At 47.6% G+C, this 26,340-nt stretch overlaps 9 protein-coding genes across 9 annotated transcripts; 6 read left to right on the top strand and 3 right to left on the bottom strand.

Annotated features, from left to right (window-relative positions):
• Positions 1 to 232: 232 nt before the first annotated feature.
• On the bottom strand, positions 233 to 4,219 carry BDW43DRAFT_311022 (proliferating cell nuclear antigen; the record flags this gene model as incomplete). The annotated part of the gene is made up of 10 exons (XM_032047101.1): positions 233 to 250; positions 311 to 597; positions 685 to 1,114; positions 1,179 to 1,219; positions 1,277 to 1,352; positions 2,133 to 2,785; positions 2,834 to 3,285; positions 3,355 to 3,836; positions 3,898 to 4,097; positions 4,171 to 4,219. 10 exons carry the CDS (start codon positions 4,217 to 4,219, stop codon positions 233 to 235), a joined length of 2,688 nt encoding a protein of 895 aa, XP_031900517.1.
• Positions 4,220 to 6,109: 1,890 nt separating this feature from the next.
• Positions 6,110 to 7,822, top strand: BDW43DRAFT_319629 (cytochrome P450). Its single transcript, XM_032048950.1, has one exon. It carries the CDS (start codon positions 6,116 to 6,118, stop codon positions 7,610 to 7,612), a length of 1,497 nt encoding a protein of 498 aa, XP_031900516.1. The 5' UTR covers positions 6,110 to 6,115; the 3' UTR covers positions 7,613 to 7,822.
• Positions 7,823 to 8,444: 622 nt separating this feature from the next.
• sha1 (putative calmodulin-binding protein Sha1) lies at positions 8,445 to 11,815 on the top strand (the record flags this gene model as incomplete). The annotated part of the gene is made up of 2 exons (XM_032048949.1): positions 8,445 to 11,139; positions 11,190 to 11,815. The coding sequence occupies 2 exons, from the start codon at positions 8,445 to 8,447 to the stop codon at positions 11,567 to 11,569; spliced, it is 3,075 nt and encodes a 1,024-aa protein (XP_031900515.1). The 3' UTR covers positions 11,570 to 11,815.
• A 422-nt stretch (positions 11,816 to 12,237) lies between these two features.
• BDW43DRAFT_84341 (uncharacterized protein) lies at positions 12,238 to 12,940 on the top strand. Its single transcript, XM_032050586.1, has 2 exons — positions 12,238 to 12,719; positions 12,801 to 12,940. Exons 1-2 carry the CDS (start codon positions 12,390 to 12,392, stop codon positions 12,822 to 12,824), a joined length of 354 nt encoding a protein of 117 aa, XP_031900514.1. The 5' UTR covers positions 12,238 to 12,389; the 3' UTR covers positions 12,825 to 12,940.
• On the bottom strand, positions 12,795 to 13,605 carry BDW43DRAFT_84299 (uncharacterized protein). Its single transcript, XM_032050585.1, has one exon. It carries the CDS (start codon positions 13,512 to 13,514, stop codon positions 13,041 to 13,043), a length of 474 nt encoding a protein of 157 aa, XP_031900513.1. The 5' UTR covers positions 13,515 to 13,605; the 3' UTR covers positions 12,795 to 13,040.
• Positions 13,606 to 15,429: 1,824 nt separating this feature from the next.
• Positions 15,430 to 16,595, top strand: BDW43DRAFT_275833 (uncharacterized protein; the record flags this gene model as incomplete). The annotated part of the gene is made up of 1 exon (XM_032041897.1): positions 15,430 to 16,595. A coding segment is annotated over exon 1 (263 nt), but the record flags the coding sequence as incomplete, so codon positions are not given.
• A 1,884-nt stretch (positions 16,596 to 18,479) lies between these two features.
• On the top strand, positions 18,480 to 21,833 carry BDW43DRAFT_275828 (DUF2457 domain-containing protein). The gene has a single exon (XM_032041896.1). It carries the CDS (start codon positions 19,207 to 19,209, stop codon positions 21,382 to 21,384), a length of 2,178 nt encoding a protein of 725 aa, XP_031900511.1. The 5' UTR covers positions 18,480 to 19,206; the 3' UTR covers positions 21,385 to 21,833.
• A 273-nt stretch (positions 21,834 to 22,106) lies between these two features.
• On the top strand, positions 22,107 to 23,367 carry sar1 (Arf family GTPase SAR1; the record flags this gene model as incomplete). Its single annotated transcript, XM_032047100.1, has 5 exons — positions 22,107 to 22,125; positions 22,312 to 22,415; positions 22,548 to 22,587; positions 22,700 to 22,765; positions 22,895 to 23,367. The coding sequence occupies 5 exons, from the start codon at positions 22,107 to 22,109 to the stop codon at positions 23,365 to 23,367; spliced, it is 702 nt and encodes a 233-aa protein (XP_031900510.1).
• A 1,373-nt stretch (positions 23,368 to 24,740) lies between these two features.
• Positions 24,741 to 26,024, bottom strand: glcA (type 1 serine/threonine-protein phosphatase catalytic subunit GLC7; the record flags this gene model as incomplete). Its single annotated transcript, XM_032044854.1, has 4 exons — positions 24,741 to 24,836; positions 24,896 to 25,195; positions 25,362 to 25,763; positions 25,848 to 26,024. 4 exons carry the CDS (start codon positions 26,022 to 26,024, stop codon positions 24,741 to 24,743), a joined length of 975 nt encoding a protein of 324 aa, XP_031900509.1.
• Between the last annotated feature and the right edge of the window lie 316 nt (positions 26,025 to 26,340).

Below are 26,340 nucleotides of genomic sequence, written 5' to 3'. Positions count from 1 at the left end.
CCACGATAATAGTCTTTTTGTTCGGTTCATCAGCAACTGATGGAAATTGTAAAACGATCGCTTCATATCTAACTGGGATATTATAATAACAAAATCCTTTGTTCCGTCAACGTGGGATATTTCCGAAATGAGAAAAGAAAGAAGAAACCCGCAAAGAGATCATTTGCCCTCTGCTTAATGCCCCTCCGTCATGACTGGTATGTTTTTGATTTTATTTTCTTTGTCTTTTTGTTTACTCCTCGTCGCCGATCTATGCCACGTTAGCATACCCTATTGCTTCTAGATAAAAAAGGAAGAGAAAGAGTCTTACCTTAGGAGCGAGGTAGAACCTCAAGTGGCCACTTCCCAGACCGTACTCAACAAGCAAGGGAACCTCCTGGGACAGACAGAGGGACACCTTGCTGGAGAGGTTGGTGGCTTTGCAGAAGTTGACGAGGTACTTGAGGGAGAATGTGAGGGCAACGGGCTCAGAGAGAGCAATGGAAACGTTCTGTTCGGGCTTTTCAACGCTGGTGTGTTGGCGGATGGTGACGGACCCACTGCCAATATCACCCTGGCAGGAGAACTTGACACCTTCCTTGGTAGCCTCAATGACAACTAGACGGTCGTCAGTAACTGTTCGAGTATAGCCGTTCTATTTGATGATGGACGCCTTCGTCGAAGGTACAGGGGTGGTTCACGAACCCGACTCAGAAAGTGCGTTGAGATCTCTGCAGATCCGCTGGAACTCTGCCGATGGCATCTCCACGGTAGCGGCATACTCGGTCTCCGGGATAGCCAGATGCTCTTGGTCAATGTCCATCAACTTGATATCATATTCGCTTAGTCTATCGGTCTCCGCACTCTCGAACATCAGGTTAACGGCGTCAGGCGAATCGTCCGCCTTGAGAGTGAGGATATCTTCATTTTGGGCAGCCCGCAGGACCTTGGTCAAGGAGACCAAGTTAATACCGAGGGCAATGTTGCGGTCGCAGCGGTATGGGGAGAAGCCTTCAGCCTTCAACAGCATAGAAACCAGGGCAACATGGGAGTTATCCATGGCCTGCAGGGCGATACCGGAGTCATTGCAGTCAAAGTTGCAGTCCTGCACAAGATCTTTGATGGCATCGACAACCTACATAGTCGAGTCCTAAGTCAGCGACAGTACGAGGGCTGCTGTTGAGATTGAATTCACATACGCGCTTGAGGAGAGAGGCTTGTTCTAGGCGAGCTTCCAACACTAGGATCACGGTTAGAGGGCAATTGTGCGGAAGTCACTGGCGTGCGTAAAACTCACTCTTGATATGTATGGTAGTAATAAAGAGATATGAGATAAAAAAGGGAATATATGAGGGATTAGTGTCAGACAGATTCTGAAAGACGAATTATTAGTGTAGTCAATAAGAGTTTTAAAAATGTTATATGACTGACAAGTCAAAGGTAGATTGGAAGAAATAAAGAAATCGATACGGTCACCACAGAAGAGAAATTGCGGATTCACAAGCTCAGGTCGCGTAGTGGGGAAACGCGTTCACGGGTCACGCGTGCCTACGGTTGATATGAACATTTCAGGTTAGACCCTCTGCTGCCTTGGCTGTAAGGCTGCCATGCAAACATAGCATAGACTTACTATTCATACGTAGTTCATGTTCATTGGGATGAGGTCTGAAACATGTCTTGTTTTTATTATAGACTATATACAAAAGCTTCCCAATTTTTTTTACATAGGAAATTAGCTGGCAGTGGCCAGTGTCAGCGAGTAAGAGTACAAAATGAAAACATGCTAAAAAGAGCGCGTCAAAGTGAAAGAAAGACAGGTAAAAGTCAAGGAGAAAAATAAACCAAAAACTAAGGATACTGTACAGCAATGACGAGATAATACAGAATCGAAGCATAAGGTACAACCAAAATAAAGGTAAAGGCCCAGCCCATAAAACGCCAGTGACACCAGTCCACTCTATATACATTGGGTATCAACCTACATGGCTTGCTGATCAGCTGTGAACAATTCACTCCAAGATGACGGGAAGTGAGAGTATACTAGGGTACAAGGAGGGGTTGTAGAAGGCGCGACGGAGGAAGGTAGGGGGAGGAGGAGGAGGAGGAGGAGGAGGAGGAGGCAAGGGACATCTGCGGGATCAGATGCTCGTAACCCGTTTCGAGGCTGGCGGTGGTCGTTGCTTTATAACCATCTCAAGCTCTTTCAACATGTTGGTGTTGGCGTCAAGACGCTCTCGTGCCGCAGCTTGTTTTGCTCGGTCTTCTTTGACACGTGCGATCCGCTCCTCTCTCGTCAAAGACTGTCTTTTACTGCGAGCCGGGAGAGCCACAGCTTCAAAGATCTCCTCTTCTTCGTCGAAATGGATGACGCTGGAATCCGGCCGTTCGCCATTCAAAGCTTTAAGCGCATCGGACGGGCTACCTTCGACTGTTGTGGAACCACCCAGGCTAGGAGTGGGAGATGATGGTAGCTTCCACTCGCTCAACGGCCGTGAAAGACGATCTACAGTCAACCGCTTATCTGAGTTACTTGTCATGGCAGTTTTACCACTCTCCCATTCTTGAAGTAGGTTCTTGATGTCCGACCCGATTGATTCGTATTGAGACAGTAGAGTCGCTTCAGTCTCATCACTCTCACTTGTATCCGGTTGCTCCAAAGTGGCACTAGACATTTCTCTGAGGAGATGCATTTTGGCATGAAGCGCACGGATTGCCTGAGATAGAGAATTAAGCCTTCTGTATTGCGCGCGGAGATGCTCCTTTTTGGGAGATGCTGTGGGCAGGGGAGAACGAGGCACTGGGTTGCCTAGAGGATAGGTTAATTAGGCCGTTGATAGGTCGCGATAATACTTACTATCCTCCTCATTGAGAATGCTCGTCATTTTTTCGGTATTTTCACCCGTTACCTCAGCCAGATCCTGCATTTGCTCAACAGCAACGCTCCATCTCGCAATATCAGACCCGCCACCATCGGCACCCAAAGCTAATAGACAGCACAGTATGCTCTTCCTCACAACGTATAGCCGCCCGAACAGAGTGCGAAGAGCACGTAGGGAGTACTGGTCCTCAGTCTTTCGCTCAGCAAGCGCCAATTCAGCCTCCGCCAACTCTTCCTCCGAGACATCGTAGATGTCATAATACTTGGCCAGATTGTTGTTGTCTGTGATGGGTCGCAGGCAGCGCTGCGCCTGAAGATACCGTTTTAACATGAAGTAGAAGCATTCCGACACAGTCCGACGCAGTCTTAGGCACCTTCGTGTTTGTGCCTGATCCTCGAGCCTTGAGATGGGGGGCAACGGCGTGCTTCTATAATTCAGTTAGAGGTCGTATTCTCCTCGTTATATCAAAGAGGAATCAGGGTGGATGCCGGCTTACATGCGGTAGCCTCTGGAGACCAGCTCGACCTCCTGTATAAACACAACCGATGCCGAGGCGGCAGAATCGAACCCTTGAGCGTTGCCGATGAGAAACCCTGCCGCATCCACAGCTTGATGTCGCAAGTATTTGAGCCATTGACGTTTGGCGAAGGCATAAAATAATACTCCGATCACGGGAACCAAAACCAGTAGAACGCCAACTTTCCGGGGATTGAGGGCAGAGCCCGATCGAGGCCGGCTCCAGTGCAACAACCAAGCGATAGAGAAAGATGTCGAAGCCGTAACGACGGCGCCCTGTAGTCCGAAAGTTGAGGAGATTGACGGAAGATCTGCCAAACGCGAATTGGAGAGTACATCTGCAGCTGACGTGTAGGAAGGGGCGCTATGCTCGTTCAATAACTGCGACGCGACGATGACATATCCGAATTGTTCCAAAAACCTCTCATTATCACTCCGTCCAACTCGCGAATTCAGCGCCGACTACAGAACTCGTCAGCCTAATGATAACCATGAATACCAGTCCATATAGGCGACACCATACCGTACAGGCGTCATACAGCCTCCCTAGAGCCACTCTCTGATGCGAAGATTTTAGGTCTAGTGGCTTGGGGAGCTTATTCCGGATCCGCCCTTGAAATTTCGATGTTCCTCGTGGAGCGTAATCCGCCGCTGTCGACTCAGAGGCAATATCGCTATTCTCAGACTCCTTGACAGGCCAGCTTGGGTCGTGCTCACCCTCCCCTGGTGCACATTAGGCCTCCACATGTGATGATAAAAAACCAGTAGAATTATCAGGATCCGTAGGAAAACTCACCCTGGAGATAGTCCGCCAAAGGCGAATTTTCATAGACGAGAGATTCCATGACCGGTGGGCATGCCGTAAGCTTGGCGGATAAGGAGGGGGGCGGGTAAGGTGGGCTGTTGGGTCTGGTCGGCGTCGACGGCTTCTTTTTATTATATGTATTATAAAGAGCGTAAGAAGCAGAAAGAGAAAGAAACGTGATAGTTGTCGGTCTATAGAAGGACCATCTCCGTGAAAAACGGACCCAACAGCGCTGAGAGGTGGACGTCGTGGTGGTGGTGGTGGTGTAAGAAAGGCGATAATCAATTGCGGAACAACCGGGGGGAGGATTTCAGATGGGCTTTCGGAGAGGAGTAAGCGTCGATAAACAAAGGAAAAAGAGTCAAGGATCCAAGCCCGAAGCGCGGGTTCTCGTTCAAGCCAGGTACTTTACCCCTGGCAGATAGTGTAAAAATAGTGCAAGCACAGTGAGCCACGTTGAAGATCCGTCCATGTGTGTCTGGGGAAGGGGAAGTTTTGGATGCGTCGATTGTCGAATCGGAGACCGGATCAGCGTTCGGAATGGGTTTAAAGCAAGCGTTCACGGGTCCACTTAGTCATCGCCCTCTAACCCCCTCTGGGTAATTATCGTTTCTGACCCCCTTCTCAACGGGGTTCTTCGGTCAATATACTTAAATAAAATTAAATCGATGCCTACAAGACGGAGACTTTCTGATATGGCTATCTCGGAGGTTGTGAACTATTTCTTATAATTTATACAGAGGTATCAAAACTCTCCCTGTTCCCTCTTTCTGACACTTTTCCTTTTTCTCGCATGATACCGAGCTGTCCATCTCGTGAAGGCCGACGGATCACGGCGAGGTTGGCCGAGGCCCAAGCAATCATACTACTCTGACTACTTACTCTCTTTCCTCTTACTACTACGAACTAGGCAGAACAACTGTTGTTTCAAGTTGACTATGAGCAGGGTCCTCTATCCATTTTTATTTGTTATCATACCTGGTCTAATAATTGCGTTTCCCCTTGCTGTCTTAAAATTAGTGACTTGAGTATATTTTGTTAATATCGGGGGCAAGACCTGAGTGGCTTTTGAAAAGAGTAATTTGAACATCCGTGCATTCAGAATTTGATTAGATCACACGTGAAGATGCACGAACAAACAAACAGGAAACCTTTTCCACACTCTTCGAAGTTCGTTATTTTCTGGGAAGATGAATCTCGGCCCCAACCTAAAATTACTTGATGACATGTCACGGGCCATATGGGATGACTAAGGTTCCACACTAAACCGGATACAGCAATATGCAAAACCATCCAATGGACTGAGTGACTGGAAACCTCCAAAAGTGGAGAAATTCGCCGTGAAGAAAGTTAAGAAACCTTCCGTACTTGTATCTCAGCTGCCGTTGTGGTTTCAACGGAAAGGTATCTGAGGTTTGAAATGCCTCTTAGCCTGGCTAACATGCTGTTCTAGCCACTACCGATAAAACATCTTGTATAACTATCAGAGTCTAACCTTAGTTAAATGGTCGATCCCCCAAAGATTGTCCAATGAGCAGCGGCATAATTCAACTCTATTGATTTACCAGAAGTTTCATTCGAGGATTAGGTTCGGGAGGTCACCGAAATACCGAGATTTGACTCGAGCAAAGGGGAGAAAAGCAGATTTTAGCCGTGCTTAACGCGTTGCTCCATAACCCACTCGTTCTAGTTATAACATCCACGGACCTATCCTCTTCGCAGGAATTGTAACTTCCTCACTGTGATATGCAACTTGACGTGCACTTGCATGAAGATGGTTGTACAACCAGCTTTTTTTATAAGTTAGCCAGACTATCTTCAGGAGTGTCGTAGATTTGACAGATAGCGACTGGATCCCTTACCACCCTCTTTTCCTCTTTTCATTTTGGTTTTCTTGTGGAAAATAGTTTGTTCTAATAGGAACGGGGAATAGATAATGGATTTGATCGCCATTCTCTGTTTGGCGGCTGCTCTTCTATTCCTCTACCACCCTCTCAGGGGCGTCATCTGCCCAAGTTCGTCGAAATTACCACTTCCACCGGGCCCAACCTTGCTATCGGGACCATTCCCGGAGAAAGACATCGCCAAAACATTTCAGAAATGGAATCAGAAGTATGGGCCTATCGTGAGCGCAACGATTGGAGCCCAGAAATTTATCGTTTTGGGAAGCCGCCGAGCAGCCCAGGACCTCCTTGAGAGACGGGCCAGTATATATAGCTCGCGTCCTGCGTCAAAGTTCTTGGATAAATACCTACACAAAGGACTGGCGTCTGCTTTCATGCCATATGGTGCCCAATGGAGACTCCATCGACGACTGGGTTCATCACTTCTCAGTGAAAAAGCGTCCATCGTGTATCGCCATCTCCAGGACTTTGAGAGCAAGCGACTACTTCAAGACTTCTTGTCCACAGATAACTTCTCGGAGGCTTTTCTCAGCTACACCTCTGGTATCATGTTCACTCTCGTATACGGAAAAGGAAGAGGAAAAGATGATAGCGACCATAAGATGTTATATCAGATTAACGAAATGGCCACTTTCGTCCTTCAGAAAGCTTCTTTCGGAACTATCTTGCTCGACCTTTTCCCTATCCTCGACTGGCTTCCACATTGCTTCTTGACCTGGAGAAAGAAGGCCGAGAGGCTCCACTACAAGACCAAAGAGGTCTATACCCAGTGCGGCAATATCGCGCTGGAGGGCGACTGTTGGAACTGGAGCCGTGAAGTCTCTCAGAGGAACAAAGGAAAGGAGCTTCCCTGGGAAGGTGTTTGCTACGCGCTGGGAGAACTTTACGTAGCCGGAATCCACACAACCAAGATGGTCTTGGAGATATTTATCATGATATGTATACTCCACAAGGAGGTGGTACAAAAAGCGCAAACAGAGCTAGATTCCGTTGTCGGTGAAGAACGGTTACCGGCGTTTGACGACCTTGAAAAGCTTCCATACATCCGGGCAATCGTTTCTGAGCTGCTCCGCTGGCATCCTATCTCTCCGATTGGCGTTCCTCACGCAGTCATACAAGACGACGAGTACATGGGCTACCGTATCCCTGCTAATTCAACGGTAGTGGCGAATCAATATGGAATGAACATGGACGAGGGGATTTTTGACAATCCCGCATGTTTTAATCCTGATCGATATCTTGACAACCCCGATCTACCTGTCTCTGCTTTTGGCTTTGGACGGCGGGTATGTCCAGGCCACCGGCTCGCGCGGTCTAGTTTGATGATCGTCACTTCGCGCCTGCTTTGGGCATACGATATCACCTCTGCATCAGGAGCCACGGAGCTTAGCGACGAGTCAAGTCCCTCTTCAGTCAAAGCCTCGTTTCGAGCCAGGAGCTCTAAACACGAACAGGTTATCAAGAAAGAGTGGGAAAGTTCGGATAAAGACGAAAAGCGGATCTTGGAAAGGATTAGAGAAGGTATGTAAAGGATAGGAACATACTTATATCCAGTGGATATCCTGAAATTGCTGGAGCGTTTCAAAACCGATTCGTACTGCAAGCTTTGAGCAGGGATAGGAAATACACAATAATTCCCCAGCCATTGATAAAATGTTCGTTGACCGTCTATGGGTGAGGATTCAAAGTCTACTACTAATACATCTATGGTGATCAAAACTTGTGATGGGTTGCAATCAATTACATCCCTTAAGAATATAGAAATGAATGAGATATACCTACATGAACTATAAAGTTCTTTCAAGGGCTGTTATATAGACTTTAGATGATACGGGTGAAGGATAAGACACTATATAATACTGCACTCGCCCATATAGTCTCCTCCTGAGTTGCCCGTGCCTATGCTTTTGTAATACTAATTGATGCATGGCAATATCTAACCTTAGCAGGTACGCGCTGCCATCTGGAGTCATACATGCTATTTCATGCCTTAGGCATCGAGCCGTTGCACCGGCAACTAACCCGTCAACATCGCGTCTCCATCTCCATCCATACCACAATCCACGGTTCCAACATCCCTTAGCCAATTAGTATCTAGTTACATCCTATCATCAAAAGGTTGTGCTTTAGTTTCAACGTACCTGATCAACAAGCCGTGCCTTCTACGCGACGATCTTCCGAGGGTTGCCACTACTTCTCCCCCGCGTGGCCCCTTACTTCTTAACTACGTACCCCTCGACACGCTTTTACCGGCATTGTTTTAGTTCGAAAGCATTCTACTAGAGACATGTTTTTATAAGAGGCATATCTCGTATTGTATCAAACTTCCTTTGCAACTGTTAAACATTGTCTGGGAGTACCATGTCAGGATTACTAGAAGAAGTCGGCACTCCGTGCCCATCAAGGTCCTCGAGACTTGGCCGAAGCAGCGGAGATAGCTCATTTAGCAGACTTTGGGAGGATAGCTTGGAAACCTCCGACGAGACCGTCAATGTCGAGTTCACCACCGAGATCAAGGCACCGCTTCTAACGAGAGTTAAACCCCGCCGAAGGACCAAGACCGGGAGCTCTTTCGCTATCCACGATGATGGCGAACCTATTTCCATGCAAACAGCCAACCCGAAGAGAAGAGAAACCGGCGCAGCAGTCACAACTTCAAATCGCAAGACGTCCTTACTTGCCCAACCAGCCCAGAGGTTCCGTCCAAAGGTTAGTTTCGCAAATAGACCAGCCAAGCACCAGAAAATGCAAGGAGATTCTGAAAAGAGATTGCGAAACCCAAACTTTGATGCGGAGAAGAATAGGGAGCTCTTGATGCAGATCAATGGGAACGGACGGCAAATTCCGCAGAAGGATGCTTTGAAGAAAGATATGCGCCGCAACACGGTTTATATTCCGCCGGATGACTCGACGGTTGCAAGCGTTTTTATGCGCATGTTTAGTCCTATTAAGTCTAATACTATGCAGGGCGTTGTTTTGGAGGATACTCAGATCAACTCCTTGGAGTCGCAGATTGCTAGAAAACGGCAAGCAAAGCGTTCTCTGACTTCATCCGCGCAGCGAACTCCGTTACAACCAAGTGCAAAAGTTAAGCAAGAATCGTGCATTCACATTGATATTGCTGGGAAGAATGGTGGGAAGGAAAATGTGCCACCTGGGACCGTTCTCCTCAATAAAGACAAGGGCTATCAACCGACGAAAATACAGAACAGATTCGACAATGCCCAGAAAATTTCCAACCCTCCGCAGACTGAATTACTTGGGCACAGATCTACAAAGCCGATGAGCCCACTAGCAACAAGGTCCGTTAACGGGCCTGTAAGACGAAAAGTGATGGAAGAGAAAAGAAACAACGCGATAGCGCCATCTGTTAATTTATTCCAAGCCAACAACAATTTGAAAAAACGAAAGACAAAATTTGTCAATAAAACACTAACTGTTTCTAAAGATACCACACACTCACACCCACTGAAGAAGTCGGAAATGCGCGTCAAGCCCTCCAAGTCTGCGAGTTTACGAGCTAACTCGGAAAGTCTTGAGGACGAGTATCCGCTGGTTCGAGAGCATATCACAGGCCCGGCATTGTATGAATATGACTGGCTCTCTCATCAGGAGGTCATGATAACTCAATTGATTAACGGGCTCTTCGATCAGACTAATAAGAAATCAAGCTTCAATGACCCGACATTGCTTCGACATGAACTTCTCATGCTCTACCAGGAGAAACCATTCGCTCATCTTTACAAGAGGATCCAAGCATCGTTGTTATATGGAGCCATGAGTATCCCAAAGGATGCGCTTGCCCAGCATGTCCGGCTGCGGCGGGATGTGGGAATGAAGCGAAAGTTTCTGGATTTCTGGATGCAGACATATAATCCCTGGGCATTGAGAGCGGCGGTAGAAACAGTTACTGGAAGGAGAATACTCAACGGCAAATTTTCTCGGGACAGTGTTCACGGCCCTGCTGACACAATCTCCGGTAGTGAGAAAACACTCAAGAGAGAACTGGAAAGCTTTTTGAACACCTTTCTGCTGCAGAATAAAGATATGGAGCAGCATAGTAGAGAGCTCAGCGAAGGTGATTTTGATGTGGTAGGCATGGCATATCATCGAACAGTTCTTCGCAGCATCATGATCATCATTCTCTTGGATAAGGGGAGGACTTCCTCAGGGTCGATGCTTCCCCGTTGCCTTTTCCTTCGTTCGTCGCAGCTTAAGTCCTCTACAGCCGTACTCCAGGCTCTAGCTCGTTTCCTGCTACCCTCTTCCGGGGACATCATCAAGATGCTCGGTCATTTAGGCTGCCATTTGGACTATGAGCAACGACCACTTGAGGAGTATGACTACCACATAAGCAACTTGGCTGTAGATATGAGAGACGGTGTCCGTCTAACCAAGGTTGTGGAATTGTTACTATACTCTACCAACTTGTGCCCAGATAATGTCCCTCCTCATCGTGAAAGTCACACGGCCGAGTTGTTGGGACCACTTTCGCGGGGGTTGAAGCTACCATGTCTCAGTCGTGCAGTGAAGCTGTTCAATGTTCGAATTGCTCTAGATGCATTAGCTTGCACGGAGAGCTCGCAGAAGTTGGTTCGCCATGTGCGTGCAGAAGACATCGTTGACGGATATCGTGAAAAGACCATTGCACTTCTATGGGGACTTGTTAGCCAATGGGTCATTGGCGGACTTGTGGACTGGGATGACGTGAGAAAGGAGATCGACCGTCTGAAACACAAAGCTCTTTCCCAATATGGATATGAGTCGGTCAGAGACGAGGAATGGTTCAGCGACAGGAACTTGAATGGATTGTATGAGAAGGACGATGATCCGATTTTGTTACTGAAGCAATGGGCTTCTATCCTGGCCTATCTGAAGGGTCTACGTCTTGAGAATCTCAGCACCAGTTTTGGAGATGGCAAGGTCTACGGAAGTATGATGGATGAGTATGAAGGCTACATACTCGATGAGGATCAGGATCTGTCTACTACCGACAGGGAAACGATTCCTTTACTACAATCCCGCCTCAGAGCGTTAGGATGCAGTGCACAATTTGGTGAGTCCTTTGAGAAGTCCACATCATCGCACACCGCTAATAGCAGCTAGCGTACCTCATTTCCTCTTGCACCTCCACGTCTCACATCCTTGACAGTGACTCCACAATCGGAGCACTTGCCTTTCTCTGTTCTCGCCTCCTCTCTGCGACCAAGCGCGCTCGCGCCGCGGCAGTCCTACAAAATACATGGCGGCAGATCCTCGCACGCCGGGATCTACAACGGCGGACAATGGCTCGAGACGTCGCTCGACAGTGCGCGGCAGTCGTACAAACAAGGGACCGGATTCTCTGGGCCAAGGAGATCATTGTCAGGTGGTGGAGAACGACGAAAGCAATGCAGCAACGACGTAATAGGTTAGGCAGCAGGTACGGGAGACAGATCCCCATGTTAAAGAGGACCCCTCTACGTGGCCATCAGCCTCCATCCTGAATCCTGACGTTTCATCATCCCCCGCGTTGCATATTGGGCATTGGCAAGGCGATTATCCAGGACTGGCTACGATTTCACCGCATGGGTGTACGAGGGGATTACTTTCCCCATTCATTCTTTCCTTTGTTCCGCCGAGCTGTGGTAGGTTGTACTGTACTATTTTCGGAGTTTCCAACATAGCCATTGTCTAGCGATTATTCCATATGAATAATGTCATACCAAGATAAGACAACCAAGACAAGACAAGAAAGGAAAGAAACGAAAGGGACGAAACCCGCTTCACTATGAAACAATCAATCCGCTCCGTCCGATTCCGACCTAAACATCATCAACCCAACCATCCCCATGACCATGTCATTGTAGAGGGAGAAGAAAGGAACAAAAACCTGCCTTTTCCAACCCAAAATAGAACAAACAAACAAACAAGCCAAAGGGCCAGTCAGCCCTGCCGGAAATAATCGCCAGGCGTTGATAAAATGGATAATAAAATATAAAATAATCCTCGCCACAAACATGACATCATTCGTCCCTTCATCTGACCGCCATCTCGTCCTATCAAAACACACCCTCGGATGGATGGATGCGGTATATTGTTGGGACTACCATTTTACTAAAGTAATCTCAATCTGGGTCATAATATTTATGACTAACCTATAATATTCAGTTGTTTATATGGTTATAGTTGATGGTGATAAAACCACGCAAATTGTAATGTGTTCCCGCGGGCCCCGGGGTGAACAAATGAATTACCTAATTAAAGAGTTGTTATTATTGATTTTTATTCCTTTTCTTTTGGGATTGGTGGTCTGACGTAACGAGAATGGGTATTTGTTGTATTTTCTTTTCAGAATCCATTTTTCTAAAGAAAGGTAGATTGTTATGGATGACATTATTATATGTTGGAGGGTGGGATTTAATACATCGGGGGTTATGCTTAAGCGTCTATCACTTTGCATCTACGTGCGGGGAAGTTGGAGATGGGGATCCTCTATTAATTACATTTTGTTTCTTTCGAGAAGGTTGCTTTATGGGGATAATTGTATTGTTAGGATTTTCTAGTACTTTCTTTTGTTTATTGGGATTGGATTATAGAGGGTGGTTTTTGTTGTTGGTGTGCTTACTATGCATAGTGACATATATGAGATGGATGGTATGTAAGTGTGAGTTTATGATTTGTTTATTTATTGTGCACAAGGTAAGATGTAGATTTTTGATAACGCTTTTTTATCAGACTGTAGACCGTCGAATTAAATGATTTCGATTCCCATTACTGCTAACTTTCGTAGAAGTGATTCTCGTCTACCAAGCACAGGCAGAGCCTCATATCTGAGTCACGCCGTCGGTCGGAAGCCGTCCTCCAAACCAGAGAAATGCTCCCTCTAGACTGAAGTTTGAGTCATTAGTGATTTCTCTACTGCGGGTTGAGTACCCATCATAATCTATTGTGAGTCTCAACCTTCAGTAGGCCGCACTATTGGATTTGGGTTCGGCGTCCAATCCATGGTGCTGGAATCTCTGCGACGAAGTCAGTGTGTGCCGTCGACGTATCTATGATTAATGATTCTAGTCTCGGCCGGCTATTGCATGGGATCGACAGGATGTGCCTCCAATGTCTCAACAGAACTGTCATGCAGCTTCGCGGAGTCCGAGAACATTCGAAAGCCCGCTGGACACTGAGAATGTGGGAGGTCTTGGCGACACTTGGCAGCGCAACTTGGAACTGGGACCATCTCTCTACGGTGACATTGGATGCGCAAGGAGGAAAGAATGTAATAGAACACCAAGTCATACGGTTCTTGGCGGATTCTCCGTGGTACGGAGGGGAGGCGCAGTCATTGAGACGTTGCCAAGCGCTGCTGTGGAATGGGCCAAAGGGGAGGGAGTAAGGGGGGGTACGCGCAGTGTTGGAGGAGAGGGAATGCTCGTACCCCATGAGTCCATGCATGGGGGACTGAATCTCTCTTGGCGGAGGTCTTGGCTGCCCATAAAGTTCCAGGGGGGAATTACAGAATTTAGATGCAAAGTTGGGGAATGTCAATCATGAGATCAAATGGTGTTCCACTCCATTTTACTCTCACAGAGCTGTCCTACCCCTTATTCTGTTTAGGAGAAAAGTGTAGACACTGAATGACAGGTACGGTGTGGCATTCCGAAGCACATTCGGGCCGAGAGCTAAGGGGTTTTTGTTCTGGAAAGAAGCTGTTAGCCTTTCCGTCACGAGAGCCTGGCCAACCAAGTAAGGGCCATTCCATGTGCGACATGGTTACACAGCAGCCAGATTCGGCTTCAATATCTGGTTTCCAATTCTTTTCTCCCTCTTTTTTGTTTTACTTGTCTAGTTCGGGGTTTCAAATTAAATTACCCTCCGTGGTATGCATTGTCGTGAAATACCGGGAACGGTATTCTCAATACCATACTGGGGGATGAAGAAACCCATCGTGGATCTAGTGAGACAATGGAGAAAAAAAAGCCCACGATGAAATTGTATGCGTGAACAATGACCACCTCAATGGGTATTATTCCGCTCGAACGGAAAAGAGAGAGAGAGAGATAGAGATAGAGAGAGAGAAAGTAAAAGAGGGTAAAAAGCACCACGCAGCCGTCATGATGTAGAGAAAGGAAAGGTCAAATTGCCTTGTCCCGGTGGTTTGCACACTAGTGGTAGTGTTCAGTTTTTGAGACATTTTGCCCTGTCGTCTTGAAACTCGATGATTTGACAATGGATGCTTGTTGTCCAGGATTGGCAGAGCAATATGGAGAGAGCTTCGTGTAGTCCTGGAGGAAAGGAAGCCGGATGGGGTTTGTCCGATTTGCCTGCCTCAGGCTTACCACATTGGGCCAGGCTTACGTCGTGACTGAATGGCCTGAAAGGACCGGCGTGAATCCTAGAGTCCCGTGCACACACGTCTGCTCCCCACCGGAGTGAGCGAGTCCAATAAATGCCTCATACAAACAGCTCCCCCATCACGAACTGACTAAGTCTCCGGCGTCGGCCATTATCGGCTTTGTTTGATAAGCTGTTTTGACATTTAGTTATGCAGCCCTTATCCAATCCTAAGTTTATAGCTCCGTCCCATTATACAGTAAGCGTATTCATTCTCACCATCTCCTGATCCAGGCATTAGCCGAAAGGCCTACGAACTACCCACTGTACAACTGGCAATTCATAACCTCCACCCAGTTGGCTCTCTATGGATGGCTTGATGCAGCTCCCCTTCCCCATCGTAGAAGGGCTGGGGAGGCAAAGAAAACTAAGGCGTCGTCGGGATACGAAAACATCCCGTGTGGACAACTCTCTGTACGGAATTCTGCCACATAGGTGAATCGTAAAGGACCTTCTCCTTTTGGCCGGCCGGTGACTTGACTACTGCGATGACTACAACGCATCGACCAGTTGGACGCTCGACTGGGCCTGCTTTAGCTGCCTAGGAGCTTTCTGCCACATGCGATCTCCCTCCACCCACAGCGATATGGTTAAACTTTGGTCGGATTTTTAATCGCTGAAGGTCAGGTGCCTCCTACAGTCTTATGCATTGCGTGTATCAGACTGGGGACATGGATCTTCAAAATCTGACTGTGGAGAGACGCATTTCATGTCGAACGGGTTGTGTTGTTGGAGAAAAGGCACGTTTTCACCTTTGGCTCATTCAGCCCTGAGGCAGTAAGGTTAGGAAATAACAGTTACCTAACTGAAACAGGAGACCCGAATAATTCGTATTTCTGTCTTTTCTTTTGTGTTCACAAGACAAGGCTGTTGCTTGTGTGATGTTTGGACAGACGCGGGCTGATGTTTGAATGAATTATGATTTGCCGAATGAGAGATTTAGTCAAACAGTAGCAAGAAGAATGGAAAGCGAGTTAAAAACAAAAGTAAAAAAAAAAAAAAAAAAAGAGTAAGGCTGGTACAAGTGGGGGGATCCTTGAATCGTATGAAGCTTGACCAAGACTCAAGATTTCCGCAGTGTGCGATTCTTTCGTTCGTGACCCAGGACCCATTCTCCAATGTCACTGGAAGTGCATCTGACCGCTTCTCTGGCAATACCTTGTCAGGCATCACCACTTAGTTTCTTTTATGTGATTGATATCAGGGTCTCCTAGGACGTCGTCAGGATATTTTACCCTACTTCCTTTTCACCTCTTTTTCTCCTTTTTTACTCCATTTAGACTTTCTTCTCATACCTCGCATAGACGGCTGGGACTTGGCACATGGATTGTGCATGTACTCTGTACGGAGGGCAGGCTTGTATACGAATAGCCTCCGTTGAGGCGATGATCTTCGAAGATCTCACACTGCCCCCTATGCTTCGCCTTTCTTGTCATGAATGCCTAAATCCAATTCTAATTTTGGTAGCAGGAACTATAATATTAATCACATTCTACAAATATGAATGTCGGCTAATGAGACCCATAATCTTGGAATGTAGAATTCTCCCAGTCACCCACCCCTGCCGGCGATCAATGTGGAGTAAGTAATGGATGAAAGAGAGGTAGAGAGAGAGAGAGAGAGAGAGAGAGAGAGAGATAGTGAGAAAAGTAAAGGGTGTTTAAACCTCGAACTCAAATGATCTGTTGGAACTTTGCAGCAATTCTACTGCTCTGGTCTATCTACGATTAGCCTCTCCGCTCAGATTGGAGGCGCGATCATCGCCCCCTAATTGTTATTTATAATGTGGTGGTTAAATGAATCCGTGATGCTGGATTTGCCAAGATCAATTTATGTCATGCCCAGAATCTGTAGTTGGCAATAGTCGCCAATATTCACCATCGGGTTTCGATTTGGGATGGACTGGACTCTCGTAATAGGAGGTTCTCAAAGATAATAGCATCATTCATTTGGGAAACTGCAACTCTCATTCACCACAGTAGTATTATCCAGCAGTCGATAGCGTCATGGTTGGGCGCTGGATGGAGATTGGCCAAACCCTCGGATGGTTGTTGCACTTCCACTTGTCCTGGAGGTAACTTGATGGGCTACGCAAGGGGCTCTAGATTCGAGAAATTCGTTGCGACTTCGATTGCAGCTTCCATTCTTTTTATCCCTTGATCCTCGTCTTTAATTTATCTCAAGTCTCTTATCTGACAGTTTCACAAAGTAAGGTATCTTGAAAGCTCCAAGACCAGAAGGACATAGAGTACATGTCGAGGGCTGCACCCTACCGTAGTATGCAGTAAGTAGGGGCTTTTTTTTTTTTTTTTTTTTTTTTTTTTTTTTTAAACAAAACGCCAAGATTACACCCACGTCCGGATCAGGAACGAGTGAACTGTGCTGTCAGTAAGGAACGGGTCTCGGCAAGATTGTAATGATTCATCGAATTATCAACTACTATGTAGTATTCATATGAGACCTGGAAAATGAATATTACCAATAGTATACCCCACAGCGATAAAGGACAGTCAATTCTACTAGACTAGATTAAGTTATTCTCCAAGATGAAGGCGCGCGTAAAGCGCGAGAGTTGGGTTTGTATTTGGTTTTGATTTTAATTTAGTGCTACGAGCCGGTTTCGTCCTAGTGAGCGACCGGGTGAATTTCAAGAGAGTAGTTTGGCCGAGAGAAGAGCGAGAGCGGCAGCCTCAGGCTATCCACAGCCCACACACACCTGTTTCCAAACTAAATTACCCTTCCCGTCTTGGAGTGTTCAGACACAGCGCTACGCTTTCCCAAGGAATTGATTCGAGGGTTGTCAGCAAGTAACCATCAAGTGGCACTTGCCTTGTGATGGTCAGTCATAGCAGCCATAATAATTTGCCTCACGGAGTCAGTCATCTTCTCCAAACACGGTCCCAATTCATCACTGAAACCAAACATGCCAGTGGTTCATGTTTTCTTTATCGTATGGAAGGTAATGTACCGTTACATTACGGGCTTCTCCTGTCTGGCAAGAGCGCTGACCAAAGTGATAGGGCAACCACTCAACTGGTTGCCGGCGTTATGAGCGCTGCTGTGCAGCTCGTGCCGCTCTCATGTCCGTCCTCGTGGGGGTGATTTTTACTTACAGTAGTACAGCATGGATCGGCTCCGTAAATAGTCTGTTGAGATTTAGTAGCATCCAATTTTGGGTCCGACCGAGATGAGATCAAGTTCTAGGATTCTAGAAGTATGCTATCTGAATCTTTTTTTCCCTTTTTCTCCTTTTCAGAGAATACTCTCCGATGAGTTTCGTGAATCTTTGGAGGTTTGTTGTATGGACCTGGTCGCGCTTTCTGTTGGGTAAATGTCTGGAGCGGGTTAGTCAGCTCAGCAGCTGCCTTTCCATTTATGGTAATACCAGGGTGTGTCTTCAAAATCCCTCATAGTTTTCCAACACTCGGCATGAGCCCGGTCCCGATGAGTTGAAACCGGCTCGTAACAATCAATTCTCTTTCAATCCTTTGGAAACATAGCGCTAGAATACAAAGTTTCACACAATTTCAACCAGAGTTGGAACTTCCAATGAATGATAGTATCGAGGAGAATATGGATCTGCCCTTTTGTATATCATATCATTTTCTTTGTAATATATGTATGTACAAGGCTGTGGTTCTGTGGCAGTCCACCGTACCCTGCTAATCTTACGGTGGTATTGTATTTTTCAGCGTCACGTAGCCGCAGGAACAGAAGCATGCATCAGTTTGGCGAGCAAAGCGATAGGGTGGGTATGTCTTGGCGGGGTTGGTTGGACCAAGCGCCTCTGGTTCGCCTGCAGAAGAAAAGAAGGCCAAGAGAAGATCCAAAATTTTTTAATATTTTTATTTTTTTTCTCTCTCTTGACTAATTGTCGTTGTTCAACTGTCGTTGACACTGTGGCGACCACTCCTGACCAGTCACTACCCTGACCGACCAAGTCTTCCCACCCCCAAAAAGCCAAACCCAGTGCCGCTCTCCCGCGCCCCCCGTCATAGGATTTTACCCTTATTCTCTCTCTTTTTTTTTTTTTTTCCCTCCCTCTTGAAAATTAATTAATTTTTTTTTTTTTGGTTTAAACCGCTCCTACCCCCTCTACAAATTACGCCGTACTTACTGTACCGGTTGTTAACCTTTGAAATCATTTTTTAATTTTCCCTTTTCCCTTTTTTAATTTTTTCATTTAATTTTTTTTTATTAAAATACACTTTTTACCCTCCCTTCCCATAATTACTTTTTATTCTCCGACTTCTCTCTCTGAACATTCCTTCTTCCTCCATCCCAAACTCAAAGCCTACCATTGCCAACACATTGTCTTTTGGAGCCCTCTTTGAACGCGTCTTCTTCTGGCGCTCTTTGAGCTGCCATCTATTGAAGAAGGCGTAGATCCCAGATCTTGGCCGCATACCTAACGCCATTGTCCCCTTTACTACTTCGCCATTACCCCAACATCATGCCTTGTATATCATGACCACCTACGTCCTGTTTGGGACATCATTCTCTTCTGCCCTCTGGGTCGATTGGTTGTACTATTGATCGATACTGAGAGAGTATCTTCTTATTACCTACTTGATTGAGATATTATCGGATTATATTCTTTCGAAGCAATTGAATCCTCCAAACCCTCACCGTCGCCACTATCACCTTTCGATTCTCCATATACGACCCTCGGACCTAATCGTCTCTTTATTCTCATTTACTTTTTTCTCTCACACATAACCTTTGTCGTCATCAATATTCTAATTTCAAAGTGATGGCACACTTCCGTAGTGGTGACCGACCCTTCTCGTCGATACATAACATTCTGAAGATGCTACTCTCGCCTCACCAGTCCAACAAGCCTGCTCCACAAGAAAACGAATTGGCTGAGGACATCGATGAACCTCCAGATCATCGATTTCTGAATACCGCCCCGATCAATGTTGACGACGGTGTGGTTTATGTCAAGTCTCCCACCGCCATGAGTGACAAGAAGGAATCCCTCCTTACCCGTGCCCTCAGACACAGTCCGACCTTAAGCCCGTCCGATAAGCTTCCCTCCCCGCGTGATCGGTCATTCTACCGCTCGTACCCTTACAGTAACGTTAGCGGTGTGTCGACGGCTGAATTGACCAGCGACGGAGGTCTGAGCAGCCCATCTTTGTCCAGCACTCCAAGCCCACCTCTGCCAACTCAGCTGTCCGCCAAACCTCCCCCGATGGGTAACAGCACAAAGTTGGCGGCTGAGACTAACGAGTCTACCGTCGAGGCTAACCTCGGACGTAAGAGATGCATCAGCTTTGCTTGTGGACGGAAATCAGAGGAACGGAAAGCCCAACCACCCACACCGCAACGATCGACCACGCAGAAGAATGATATCACCCCTACTCCCACAGAACCCGTGAAGCGGAGGACGGTCCTCACCTTCGTTTGCCCTGCCCGTGACTCAGAGACGAAACGAGAACGGTCTCCATGTCGTGGTGTCACTTTAAGGTCACGTCCGCGTGGATCTCCTGCTCCTATCGCTCGCAAGGCATCCCCAGCGAAAGATACGACCCCGGTCACCCAGAACCAAGAGAAGTCGACCATCGAGAAGAGGGGCATCCCCACGAGTGGACTGGGCAAGTTCGAAGAATCTGAGGCGACTCGTTTCCACGAGTTTGCCAGCTCTGAGGAGGAGGACGATGAATGGGTCACCAAATCTGGTGACTACACCGACAAGATCACCTTGAATGACTGCATGAAGAAAGAGATTGCGATCAGAAAACTTGGCGAAGAAGCAGAGGAGGAGGCGCTTGAGGACGAAGAAGAGGATGACGAGGACGAGGACGATGCTGACGATGATTCAACTGACTCTGACTTATCGTCAGATGATGGTAACGAATCTGACAATGAGGCGGGGTTTGCGGACTCGGATGACGAGAGCAATGATGGCTCCGAATATGCATTCTGGGCTCCTGCCACGACTACTGCCGCTACTAGTCCTCTGACCCTCGATATTCCTCCTGTTGTTCTACCTCGCAGGGATTCTAATACCTCCTTCGACTCTGGTCATGATGACTTGAGCCGGAGATGGCCGCCAGCCCTCTCAGGCAAAGGCATTCACCGTGCCAAGCCTATGAAGATGCGCCCCAGAACTCCCAACCTCCCTGATAGCACTGACTTCGTTTGTGGAACGTTCGACGAAGACCGCCCCTTGGAAGCTGCCTATAAATCCTGCATTGAGCAACGTCGGCTTTCCAAGCAAATCTTGATCCCGCAAGACATCGACCCTAGTTTCCCGACATCGGATGTCGATGAAGAGGATGAGGACGACGACGACGATCTGGCAGAGTCCATCATGACTGATGAGGCAACTCGTGGAAGAGCTGGGGCAGACCAGTCTCGAAAGCTGTCCCCTCGCCTGTCTCCCAAGCGGATGGTCTCTCCCCCGCCCCCTCGTCGACATGGTCGCTCGTCCCCCAGACGTTTACGTTCTCCACCGCCGATGAAATTGAAGTCCCCCACTAAGGCCGATCGGACTGCTAGCGATGAAGTCAGCTATCTTCAGCCTCCCGGCGTCAACATCAGCGAGTTGGTTCAGCGCCCGTACATCACCCGCACCAAATCGCTGCCTCGTACGCCTAACCCATTCTTCACCAAACAGGACGATTCTTATCGCTGGACGGGTATTATCCCTCTTCGGGAGTCTCCTGAGCGTGAATCATCTCGCACTCGTGAAGTGCATACTAGAGGTCCTATCGATATCGTTGAAGGTCTCGAGAAAAAGCGCCAGAAACGCAAAGAAAAGTACTGGCGTCAACACTGCCGCAAAGCTGCTAAAGACCAGATCCAGCGGCGACCTATCCCCGGAAAGGGTGCTGAACGGATGAAGGACCTGGGCCTCGCAGTTGCTGAGAGGTGCCGAGCTTATGGTGTCGGTGAAGACGCACAGCTCGTCCTATCCGTTTAGACCCTTCGTGTCTTCTTTGAAAGGGATTTACGCCTTTCTTGTACATACTTGATTATCTTTAACGATCACCCGCTCATTGAACTGTCGTTTCCTACCTGGCTGATTGTTTTCTGCTTCGGAGGACATTTGTTTGCATTTACAGGGCGGATCGCCTTTGCTTCTTCGTTTCTTGTGATACATATTTGTTACCGGCATTCCTTTTTATTACTATTATTATGACATCCCTTCTGTTGGGAGGCCACTTTTTCCGGTCGGGACTCTGATTTGGTTTGTTTTCATCCATTTTTGTCTTGTTGTATGGAGGCGGTTCATGGAGTGTATACCCCCTTTTTTCATTTAATTTTTTTTTTGGTTGATGCGATGTAGATATCAGGTTCAAACCGACCGATCAGTGTGCTGATCCCTCAGAAATATTCAAATTCAAACAAATCAAAAAATTATTTATATTAAAAAAGAAAGATTCCGTAGTGAATGTAATTACGGACAGGAAAAGAGCGAAAGTGTGTACTTCCAAGGTACTACTACTACGTGGTCCCGGCTGATCTCCCGGCGCTTTGGTTGGCTTAGCCGAGCGCTAAGCGTCAAGCAAGCGAAAGTCAACGTCAACCACCGCAACCGTGTCTTATCTTCTTCAAACCTCACCGCCAGCCAACCTTCTCAAGCTTCCCACTTCATACTACCGATCTTCAGTACCAACCCGTCCGGACTGAGTTGATCCCACCATGTGGATTATTAACTGGTGTACGTGCTCCTTCCTCGTCCCCTGTGTGGTGAACACAAGCGTCGATCGGCATGCTCGAATGCAAAACTTCACTTCATACTTCATGGGAAAGGATCTCTTCATGATTTCTCCACATTCTGTTTATCCTCCGGCTTGAGATATCCTCAAATCAATAATTGCAGTGGCTGATAGTCTTCTCCGCACAGTCTACGATGTCCTGGCCTCCCTTGGCCTGCTCAACAAGCACGCCAAGCTCCTCTTCCTCGGTCTCGACAATGCTGGGAAAACGACCCTACTGCACATGCTGAAGGTGCGTTTCTCTCCTCCCTATACGTCTTCCCCAATACCCGCCACGTATACTCAACGACATGACGGGAAAATCCAACTGTAGCCGCGGGATGAATGACGTGGGAATTGCGTGCTGACGCGAGCCGAATACTAGAACGACCGGGTTGCCGTTCTCCAGCCTACCGCCCATCCGAGTACGTACCCTTGATTTTGAAAACGATGTGGATGTGATATTAGCCGATCCGGCAGGGGTTCGAAACAGGTGGCAAAATGGGGTTTCAAAAGGCTAACTGAGGACAATTATAGCATCGGAGGAGCTCGCTATTGGAAATAACCGCTTCACCACCTTCGATCTGGGTGGTCACCAGCAGGGTAAGCGCGCACACACCACCCCTCCTCCATCCTAGCTACCTTCTCTCTATGACATCGCATGTTCCATACTCGTGGAAACAAAAAAAAAAAAAAAAACCGACCCTTTCTAACAATTGACGCCGGGTACAGCCCGTCGTCTCTGGAAGGACTATTTCCCCGAAGTAAGCGGCATCGTTTTCCTCGTTGATGCTAAGGACCACGAGCGTTTTCCCGAGTCCAAGGCCGAGCTCGATGCCCTCCTCGCCATGGAGGAGCTCGCCAAGGTCCCCTTCCTCATTCTCGGCAACAAGATCGATCACCCCGACGCCGTCAGCGAAGACGAACTGAGACATCAGTTGGGATTGTACCAGACCACAGGGAAGGGCAAGGTGCCGCTTGAGGGCATCCGGCCGATTGAGGTCTTTATGTGCAGTGTCGTGATGAGACAGGGTAAGCTTCCCCCCATCAATCCCTGGGAAGAAAACAAGAATCTAACCGGGAAGCAGGATACGGTGAGGGTATCAGGTGGTTGTCTCAATACGTTTAAGCTTGCAAAAACGGAAGCAAGCTTGTGTGGGACACCAGAAGAGGGTGGAAAGAGGGAAGTGGTGTTCATGAACTAGATGGACTGGTCGGAGTCGTTTCTTTATATTTGATATCTCGCACATCGTCTCTCCTGGTTCGGTGGCACGCAATTGATTATGGTCAATCGTCAATCGATTTAGCTTGTTCGAATTAGCTATTTACTAGGTCTAATTTTCTTTATTTCTTTTCTTTTCTTTTCTCCTTTTTACTCTTTTCAACCCTTGTCTTTATATAGTGACCGAAAAGGTCACAAAGGCGTCCTCCGTCAAGAATGAAAACAAGGCGTTAGACGCATGGTAACAGGCTAAATACGCGGGACTGTTTCTGTTTTCTACATTCAACGGCTATATGCTACGACTACATGTCCCAATCCATGAACACTCCTCACCTAGATATACTGATAGGTATAAGAAATAAAGCACGTGTGAGCCCAAGTATCTTTACCATGAAGCCGGCGACGGAAGACAAGAAAGAGGATCATCAATAACTCCAATGAAATAATCGTGCTTCTAAAATACAGTAATACATTGAAAGGAAGCGATCCGAATCAACAACCCCCGCCACCTCCGGATAGACGAGCCAACGAAAAGGAAAGGAAGCGTAGATTATTCTTGCATCAGTGTCGTGTCTCTTCGCTGTAAGATGGAAAATCAATCAATCAACCAATTAATAACATGAACTCATCATTGGGCATGACAAGGAAACATGATATGCGGAGGTGATGTGATGGAATGGTTCGTCATCGTGAAGTCGTCCAATCTGCTCGAGTTCCTGCACGGGCCCGCTGCACAAGACCCGGGGAAGGAAGATCCATTACCGGGAGATGGAGAGATGGTAAGGGCAGGGAAGGCACGGACGGCTATTGGAGGATGGGATGGATCTTGCAGTTCAAAGACACGGACATGTCGTTGCTTATTTGGTTGGCATTACACTCACAGGAAGATTTTCAAAAAAGTGCAAACGGAGAACACCAGATGCAGCCCGACGCTTCCCCTTCCTCAGTAAAATGATCCGGGCAACACAAAAGTCAATGAAAGATGAAAAGATGAAGAAAAAAGTGAAAATAAACAAGGAAAATAGAAGGGAAGAAGAGAAAAAGTAAAAACACCGACCCTGACGGGGAGCAGAAGTACCTTCCATATAGAGAGATGAGAAAAATAACATAATCAGCGCAAAGGAAAATAAATCACCGGAGTCGCTAGAGGTGGTATGCGGGGGGAAATAACGTTCTGCATATCGTGAGGCTCTCTCGGGTGACTATGTTGTTGTATCTGCTGCTTCCGATCGTCTAATGCACCGGCCATCGATGATGTGGGGATCTGGATCCGGTCTCGTGGTGGTTGTTGAATGGGTGAGGTATGTGATGTTTATCTCCGTCCGAACCTGCTGCACATGGAAAAGCTCGTATGTCTTACTTCTTCTTTTGCTTTCGCGGAGGAGTGACGGGCCTGTTTGAGCTCATGCCCCCGTAAACGTACTTTTGTTTCTTTTCTGCTGGTTTCAAGATCTGAAGGAGGTTAGCCCGTCGTACCATCACAGTTTGCGGGAACTTTCGTGGCGACATACCTGGAAGGAACAGAGTAGACTTTCATCGACACTCATCATGGCACCAGCGTTGTCAAACTCTCCGCAATAATTGGGTGCGCTGAACAGGGTAACGAGTTGGCGCTTGGAGAAGAACTCGTAGCCGTCCTCAACCACTTGATGTGCACGGCAGATCAAATCCATATCATGCTTCTGCAGAAAACGGGAGACGACGTCGGGACCGAACGTGAATGATACACCTCGGTCGTTTTCACTCCAGCCGGTGATATCCTTGTCGGGATCGGACCACAGGAGATCGCACAGGAGACCGCAGTCAGGAATCTGTTCTCGTCAGCGGGTCAAGCCTTGAGCTTTAGAAGCTAGGCGGAAGGACATAATGCGTTGAGATGACCTATGGTAGAACCCGGTTGAACTACCCGAGGGAGAAACCTTTGCCTAGAGCAGACAACCAGGATGGGCAGGGGCGGGGTAACAGAGAAACACTTACATCGGTAGGACGCATCACACGACGAATCTGCTCCATCGAGTTGAGATCGGGACTCAGACCACCGTGCATGGTGAAGATCTTCTCGTCAATGATGGCCGCAATGGGTAGGCAGTTAAAGCAATCGGTGAAAGTCTTCCATAGCTTGATGTTATACCTGCGCTTGCATTCGTCGTAGAAGCCGTAAATACGGTTAATGGACGCGCATTCGTGGTTCCCGCGAAGAACGAAGAAGTTTTCGGGGTACTTGATTTTGTACGCCAGGAGCAGGCAGATTGTCTCGAGCGACTGCTTGCCACGATCTACGTAGTCTCCGAGGAACAGATAGTTGGCCTCCGGTGGGAATCCACCGTATTCGAAGAGACGCAGAAGATCGTAGTATTGACCGTGAATATCACCGCAAATCTGATCGCGCCAGAGTGTTAGCCCTCAGGGATGATGCCATTGCGATCCCAAACTCGGGGTCGGGAGGTAGGGCCGCGCCGTTACCTTGATTGGTGCTTCCAGCTCCAGCAGGATAGGCTGAGAGATGAAGATTTCCCGGGCCTTGGTGCAGAGATAGCGAATCTCCGATTCCAACAGCTGGACCTGCTTGCCAGGACGGCTACCCCTCACCTCCAACAATCTATCGATGATCGAATCCAGATCAACTTCCTGATCAGCCATAGCGACGGGGCTCTAAGGAGAGACGGCGAGAGCGAAGGAAACCAAAGAGGAAAGGACGCACACAGGCGTAGGTGATGGCGGAAAAGAACGAACGAAAATTGACAAAAAAAAATTAAAGAAAGAAAGTGGGAGAGAGAGGATGAAGGTGAGGTAGCGGAGCGCTTGTTACGATGACGCGGCGTCTATACTATCGTGACTAGACTATTAGTATACCTCTAGACTCACGGCGGAAAAATAAATTCCAGCGGAGATGGCCAAATTCAAGCGAAAGACGCGTGATGAATGCGCTCGGGAAATTTTTTACTCGTCGTAATTG

Source organism: Aspergillus alliaceus, assembly GCF_009176365.1.
Source record: "Aspergillus alliaceus strain CBS 536.65 unplaced genomic scaffold BDW43scaffold_21, whole genome shotgun sequence".
Classification (NCBI taxonomy): domain Eukaryota; kingdom Fungi; phylum Ascomycota; class Eurotiomycetes; order Eurotiales; family Aspergillaceae; genus Aspergillus; species Aspergillus alliaceus.
This window is presented reverse-complemented; position numbering and strand designations above follow the sequence as displayed.